This window comes from Rhinoderma darwinii, chromosome 12, assembly GCF_050947455.1.
Source record: "Rhinoderma darwinii isolate aRhiDar2 chromosome 12, aRhiDar2.hap1, whole genome shotgun sequence".
NCBI lineage: Eukaryota > Metazoa > Chordata > Amphibia > Anura > Rhinodermatidae > Rhinoderma > Rhinoderma darwinii.
In genome coordinates, this window is record NC_134698.1 from 73590128 (window position 1) to 73598349 (window position 8222).

At 42.4% G+C, this 8222-nt stretch overlaps 1 protein-coding gene across 1 annotated transcript in view; it reads left to right on the forward strand.

Annotated features, from left to right (window-relative positions):
• CDKL1 (cyclin dependent kinase like 1) overlaps positions 1-5693 on the forward strand; it is a 32890-nt gene extending 27197 nt beyond the window's left edge. The window contains exons 8-10 of the mRNA XM_075844033.1: positions 1696-1752; positions 2666-2821; positions 3077-5693. Coding sequence (XP_075700148.1) covers positions 1696-1752; positions 2666-2821; positions 3077-3181 — 318 coding nt within the window. The 3' untranslated portion in view covers positions 3182-5693. The remainder of the gene's footprint in view (positions 1-1695; positions 1753-2665; positions 2822-3076) is intronic.
• The last annotated feature ends 2529 nt before the right edge of the window (positions 5694-8222 follow it).

Genomic DNA, 8222 nt, shown 5'->3' on the forward strand with positions numbered 1-8222 from the left:
CAGCTCAGGTGGCGCTATCTACAGTGGAGGGGGGGGGTGGCACTATCTACAGCGGGGTTGGAGAGACGGCGGTGGCTCCCTCTAAGAGGGGAATCCTTGGCCAGAGCATTGGCCAGGGATTCCGATGCTAGAGGGAGCATAGGTGGCGCTATCTACAGAGGGTTTTGCGCTATCTATAGTTGGGATTTTTAGTCCTGGGCTCTCAAATCCCCGGCAGACATAAAAGAGCGGCGCTGCTCACACTTAAGCAGCACTCCACTCATTAAACCCCGTCCCAGGCTGTCAACGTCCATATACGTGATAACTGCACGGGGCATCCGCATTTAGAACGTATATAGCCGTATGGCAGTCATGAAGGGGTTAACCTAACTCAGGAGTAGACACAAAAGAAAGGAGATACATCAGTCTATTCTTTATACATTTCCTTCCTTTTGGATCCACTTCGGACTTTGGTTTACAAAGCTGATTGAAAAACTGCATCTAAAATGCTCCATTATCGCTCCAGTGTGGGTTTCAGTGTTCAATCTTGCTTCTAGATTGTTGGGGGTTCAGCTGACACCAAGCGCAGATCTAGCCCTTCTGTCCTTAAATATGGGCATAATTTCACCGGAAGATAGAGCCATGGTTTGCCATATATGTCTGTCAGTTAAATTATTGGTGGCCAAAAACTGGAAGTCCGTTTCGGTCCCGTCCTTGAGGGAGATTATAGAAAAGGTCTCATCCCGTTGTGTATATGAAAGATTATTTGCACTCCGTCAGAACAGAATGAGTAGGTTTAAAGCTCAGTGGCAAAGGTGGACTGACATGTTCCCAGGTTGAGGCAGATGAAGATAAATGGGGGCTTCCACACTGACTACAATTGGTGAGGTGGTTAATAATGGTGGAGCACAATAAAGGATATAAGAATGTTTTACGAAAACTTTCCTTGTTTCCCTATCCCTTCCCTTCCCTTCCCATCTTCCCTTCCAAGATGATGTTTTCAGTTTGCCTACCTCAGTTGTACTGGATGGTATTATTTTGTTCTTTGATCATCTTCTTGATGGTACAGTTTGTATGCATATGTACAACAATGTTTTTCTGTGTTTAAAACCAATAAAAATCAATGTTGAAAAAAAGAAAAACTGCATCTAAAACTGCATCGACACTTTATGTGTGATCCTGGCCTTAAAAACTTTGGAAAAACTGGATGACTGTAAGAGCAGCCGTGTTTGCGGTCACCTGGCTTTTCCAGCAACAAATATAGTCAAAAACAGTTGAATGGGAACTAGGCCATATGAAAGTCCGGGAACATGTGGGAGGTGAAATATATATTGGTTGTCATCGTGCACTCCCATAAGCAGATATAGCAACAAAGTGGCTTAAGAGGGCGAGTCAAGGTCTTATATTTACTGATGTTTATTTGACTTTATATGTAAATGCCCTTGAATTCCTTATATACTGTATGATTGTTGTATAGTGAGTGATTATTGAAGGCCTGTAATGGTGATAGGCGACTAGCACTTACATCTCTCCCTCCCCATCACTCATGGCTGTCTGTGATCTCCACGTCTTACCTGTTTCATGACCACCTTGAGGTCATCGTATAGGACCAAACCTTCTGCAGCAAAACCTTCAGACAATGTTTAAATATTATAAGTATTATTCCTATACAGAGGGTGTTGCTCCAAACTTATGATACCTCATTTTTATTTGCAGGAGCCCTTGGAACAGAGATTTCCAAATATTTCATCTCATGCTTTAGGACTAATGAAGGTAAAAAAAAAAAAAGATCGCTAGTTAAAGGGATATTACCAGAATCCACAATTATCACCTATCCAAAGGGTGATCACTACCTCACCCCCTACTGGACCCCCACCGATCGCGAGGACGGGGGTCCTGAAACCCAAAATCCTCCTCACTGCACCCCCCCTCCCCCCCCGTAGTGAAAAGGAGCTTGAATAGAGCTTCAGTTGAGCTCCGTTCAATGTCTATGGGACTTAAAGAAACAGCCGAGCGTTGTGCTTAGCTCTTGCCGTCATCCCATAGACTTTAAATGGAGCGGCTGTGCGCATTCTCGTCCGACACTCCATTCAATGTCCTCCTCACTGCAGTTAAGCAGTTCGGGACCCCTGTTCTCGTGATCGGTGGCGGTCCCAATTATCACCTATCCTGTGATAATTGTCAATTCTTCAAATACCCCTTCAATGTGACTGTTGAATTCTGTGCTATAGGGTTGAATTAAAGGTTTTGTCTATGCTATGAGCCAGCAGTTCTGGATATATAGTTGATCACAAGGACAAAAATTATTCATTTGCATGGCTCTACCCATTCTCCTAAAACAAGGATTACCCATCTCGTTCTTTGGATATGTGATGGACGTGAACTGTGTCAATAGGTCCTGCTGATGAGGCGGCCGCCTTATCCTGGCGGAGAATAAATGGAAATGTAGACTGTGGATATACCACAAATGTCTATGATGGAATAACCCTTTCATATTCTCCAATCAATTTTATTGCTAATGGAACATATTTCCATTGCTTTAAAGAATCACAAAGTCGCTATAAATGGAATAATTGTTTCACTAATGGCCAGCGCTTTTCTTGGATAATTCTTGCTGTAAGCAATATTTTTTTTTTAATGGAGATGTAGCACAGCCCCCTCACCTACAGTATATCTGCACACACAGGGCTGCCTGCACATGGACCCCTCCGAGAGGCTCACCTGTCAGCAGCTGCTTGAACACCCCTACTTTGACAGCATTCGAGAGGAGGCTGATGCTGCAAAAGATCCAGAGAGAGTCAGCAGAAAACAGACCAGACTTCACAGAAAGTACTTCCCAGGGGTATGTGTTACCAGTGAGACCGATTATCCTGGTTATCTCTAGATTGTAAACTCTAGGGCAGCAGCTTCTAATGTAACACTTTCTAGTGTAGATAATGTAATGTGTAAATGCTGCTCATTCTATAAGCATATAGACTTTTATATACTAATAGAAACTTTTAGATTTCAATTTTGTATTTATTTTCAAAGGAGAACTGAAGCTTTACATTTCCACGATGTCGGCCGTAGGTAATTGCTGTTTTTCCTTTCTTCGCAGCTCCAGCACCTGCCGCAGCTAACCAACAGTAATATCTTACCAGCGCTGGAGTGCAAGAAATATTACAACACCAGAAAATTTAACTACCGTTTCCCCAACATATAATCTGGAGAAAGAGACTTGTTAAATATTTATTATTCCTGGAACAAACATCAGGAATTTGTGGGGGCAAATGAGACGCGGTGCGTATTCTGGTAAACAGCAGTCATAGCCTTTGAAAGTTATTTATGAGATCCGGCCGTTTTAAATGCTAATGAACCGCATGTTGGCAGAATAGGCGCTGAAGCAGAGGGCAGGTCTGATCGTATCTCACAAATGGACTATTTCACAATATTACTACAGGGTCCCTGTGCCTTCAGCCGGCTCCATACAGCGCTATTCACATTGCAACTACTCCACGATGTATTAATAATCGATCATTGAACATCATGTATAAATATCATCTGAAGTACGTGGCAGCTATTTCTTTAGTCACAGCAGTATAGAGATCATAATCCTATGTGGGTCTAGTTTACCAAACCGGAAGCCAACCACACCAGCTATACTCCCTTTGTGAGATCATAGATGTGCGGCAAGAATTGCGTAAATTCCCTACTAAAAAAATAAATAGACAGCTCAGGGATCAGTGATTGCAATGGATCCAGCCCTGGACACCCTCCTACAATAAGCTTATATTTCTGTATAGTCACTGACTGCTGAAGGAAGTCTATTTTATTACCATATATACATTCATTCCTGGCACAAGTAATGCATCGTGCACACAACCGTAATTCTTATCTGCAATCACGGATCCATCATTACGGATAAAATACTGACAGATTCAGTTATATCGGCCACGGACACCATCCCGTACATTTACGGGTGTGTGTCCGGACCGTAGAAATGACCCGCAAAAAAATAGGACGTCCTATTTTTCGCATTTACAGACCGTGCTCCTATACTTTTTACTGTGAGCATGGTCTGCAAATGTGGGTGACACGCCGCGGCCCGGCCGTGCAGTATTTACTGACCGTAAATACTGCAGGGTTGTGTGCATGAGGCCTAAATGCATAAAGTCAGCTTGTAAGTGTGGCTAAAATGCCTCATCAAAAGACCTTTTTTTTTTTTTTTTACAAAACACGCCATTTCAGAATAGTGAGGGTATGTTCACACGGCCGATTTTCAGCCGTTTTTCAGGGCCGTTTAAGCAGAACGCCTCCAAACATCTGCCCATTGATTTCAAAGGGAAATACGGCGTTCTGTTCCGACAGAGCGTTTATTACGTGGCCGTTTTTAAGAAAAAAAACACCTCGTAAAAAGAAGTGCATGTCACTTCTTGAGTCATTTTTGGAGCATTTTTCTCAATAGAAAAACAGCTCCAAAAATGGCCATAAAAAAACGCAAATTGCTTAAAAAACGGCTGATGTTATTCTGTTTACAATTAACAAGTGGAACAATAAACTTCCATGCATGAGTGATCCCCTAAATTATGTATGATCGATCAGTTTTATTAGTAATTAATATTTTATGGTTCACCATTGATGGTTTTGCCCATTTCATAAAGGATATTATTATAGATGCTTATAAATTCTTCCCTAAGACCGGGTTCCCACGGATTTGATACGCTGCGTAAAAATCACAGTGTATCCGACCTGGGACCCGCAGCACCTTCCGTCACCACATCGTGGTGCGTTTTTTCTGCTGTGGGAAAAAGCGCTCATACTTACCCCCTCCATCTTCACTGCGCATAGTCCGGCCTCCTACGATGCAGGCCATGTGACGCTGCAGCCTGTAATTGGCTGCAGTGGCCACATGGGCTGACGCGTCATCCCAGGAGGCTGGGCTGCAGTAAGGAGGAAAGCGTTCTGGGTAAGTATGATGTATTTTTTCCCGAAGTTGCGATTTTTTTCGACTTAATCGCTGCGATTACACCGCAAAAGTTGCAACGCATGGCTTTCTGTTGCAGGTTTTGCATCCCTATCTGCAATAAAAAAAATTTCCCGCAGAATGGGCATGAGATGTTCCAAATCCCATCCACTTTGCGGTTACTGTAAATGCTGCATAATTTCCGCACAGAATTCTGTTACAGAAATTCCGCTGCATTTACGCTACGTGGGAACCCGGCCATACTGTTCCATCACCTTAGATAAGCGGTGCCAGAGGCTTCAGGACGCTGCTCATCCCTCCTAAATCAAAAGGAATAGAATGCTGTGACTGCTGGCCACTGTGGGGTTAATATCGACATTCTGATTGCGGGATTACCTGTGCAGATAAAAAATAATAACCTTGTTTGATCTGCAAGGCTACAAAAAGCCGGTTTAATCTGCCACGGTCTAACTTTTGTGTTGGGCATTAAGTTATCCAGAGGCAATTTTGATTATTCATTAAACCGCTGTTGGGATCACTCGCCTCTGACGGTGCTACTTTAGCGTAAGACAAAAATATTGACTCTGTATAATAAATATTTTTTTTAATTCTGTATGTTACCAGAGTAATGACGACTGTCCACACATTAGGGACAATACTGAGATATACATATGTAAATGTGAATAACTGTATACACAAACCAAATATATTTTTACTTGATACTTTTGAACCATAGACGCTTGTGTTAATAAATTGTATTTGATCCGTACAATACACAGCAAATGTTTCTTTTTATCAAACCAAATGTGGCGCAAATGTTTTTGGTGACAGAGCAACATCCAGAATAAAGGTCATATTACACGGCTCTGTGGGCCGTAAAAACGAGCGCCGATCAACGAGGCAGCTCATTGATTGGCGTTCGTTTGCTGCTTTCATAAGGAGAAATTAAGTATATGGACGAGTGATCGTTACTAGGATCGTTCGTCCCCATACGTTTTCATAATGTCAGAGCACGTCTCCCTGCATAAACGAGCAGATCAGCCAATGAATCGGGCAATGGTCGAGAATGAGCAGTCATACGCAGGCTCGCTTGCCCCATCATTGGCCTGTGTAAAAGTGCCTTTAATGGCCAAGTCAGGTGGTGCTGGAGGAAAACTGAACACTTTTTGCAAGGTGCCCCCCCCAATACACACCCCCACCCGAAGGGCACCATGTAATCAAATTATTGTGGGAACCTTCTAACAAAAAGATATTTTCCAAAGTGGACCGTTAAAAAGGGTTGTCCCAGAATTTACAACTATCACCTATGCACAGAATAGGTGAGAATTGTCTGATCGCTGGGAACCCCAATGATAGAGAACGGTGGTCCTAAACCCCCCCCCCCCCCCTCTCATAGTGAGGAGCATGAATGGAGCAGTGGTTGAACATGCACCCGCTGCTACATTCAATGTTTATGGGATCGACGGAAACTTTGAATGTAGCGGCGGCACGCGTGGTCGACTGTCGCTCCATTCAATGTCCTCACTGCAGTCGAGCAGCGAGAAGGATCAGGGGACCCCCATTCTCGCAATCAGTGGGGGCGCCAGCAATCGGACAATTTTTGCGTATGCTGAAGATAAGTGATAATTGTTGATTCTAGGAATACCCCTTTTAAGGTTGTTGTTTTGAACTATGGGGAAAATTAAAAGCCTTGGGAGATACAGGAATCTTAAAAAGTCTGTTAAACAAAAAATATCCAGATTTATATTATGGTAGAAAAGTATCAGCAATTAGTATCTCTGGAACAAGACGGTCTCCTCTGGGGGAAACTCTCCAGACAGTTGTGGCGCTTCAGGGAGACACTAATGATCTGCATAGAAGGTCTCTCCGGCATCAACTTGACGCTATGAAAATATTTGTAGGCGACGCGTTGTCCTCTAGTAAAAAACACAAAGAAGACTGAACAGTTTAGTAGAATATCTTGGGATTTCTTACTGCTTAAAGGACACAGAAGTTGTATTATCTGCAGTAACATATTTCAAGCTGCTGGGACCCCCACCCATCTAACATTTATCACCTATCCCATGAATAATTAATTCCTCCTCTTACTATTCCACATACATACCCAATAAAGATATGAGATATTGAGATCAGATTATTTGCAGAAGCCATAACCAGAGTAAAAAATTATTTGGCAAAAAGATATGTCAACAGCAAATAACCTGCATGTTGATGGTTTCCAGTCAGGAACTAGAGACATTTTTCATTTGGGTTTTACAATGTGTAGAAAAAAAAAAAAAGTGAAATCAGGAGAAAAAAATAAAAAAACATTAGATAACCTTTGAACTGAGACTTGAGTTGTTAAAGGGTTTTCCTGGATTAGAAAAACACGAATGCTTTCTCCTAGAAACGGTCCACATATTGTGTCTGGTATTACAGCTCTGCATCATTGAAGTAAATGGGCCTGAGCTGCAATATCACACACGACCTGTGGACATGTGCGGGGCTGTTTTTGGAAAAAAGCAGCCATGTTCTAAGGGTATGTTCACCTGGCATATGATTGAGAAAACTGATTTTGAATCCAGGTGTTTTTGGTGTTGACTTTCAAGGCATTTTTTCAAGTGTATTTTGAAGCGTAATACGAGCGATTTATGCACCAAAATACGCCTGAAAACAAGCCTTGTGAACATGCCCTTAACAGCCCCTTTTAATGTAAATTGTTCTGGAGGATTCCTCTAAGGGTGGGACTGTGCTATATTCACTGTGCCTGGTTGCTAGATAGAGATGAGGAAATTCTATATTTGCCCTTTCGTTTTTGATGGATCTGATGAAATCAAAGTGTCCAGTCTGTAGTGTACGGTCAGGCGTGGCCATTCTAAGCCGTTAGTTCCTGCTCTTGTCAGATCGCAGAAGTTACCCTCAGAATTTCTTTGGTGGTATGGTACCTGTTTGGGTGGGTTGGGGACTAAGTAATATGGGAAGATATTTCATATTAAACAAATAAAATAGTAAAGGAAAAAAAAAAAAATTGTTAACAGCAGGTATCAATTCTGTTATACATGTAAAGAAAGGCTCCTGTTAGACCAGCCCAAAGTTTAAAGAAACTAAGTAACAGTGGCAAGGAAAGAAAGGTTGGAAACTTTACAGATCTGGAAATGACCTGCATACAGTAGGACGGAAAGCTCAGACTAAACGAGACCCTAGCGCAGATGTGAACGAAGCCATAGTCGTGACCCAGGAGAATTAACAATATCTAAGTCCAGAATATGTTAGCGCTGCATCATGCTGGTCCTGCCCACAGGAGTTTACCATAGAAGAAAAA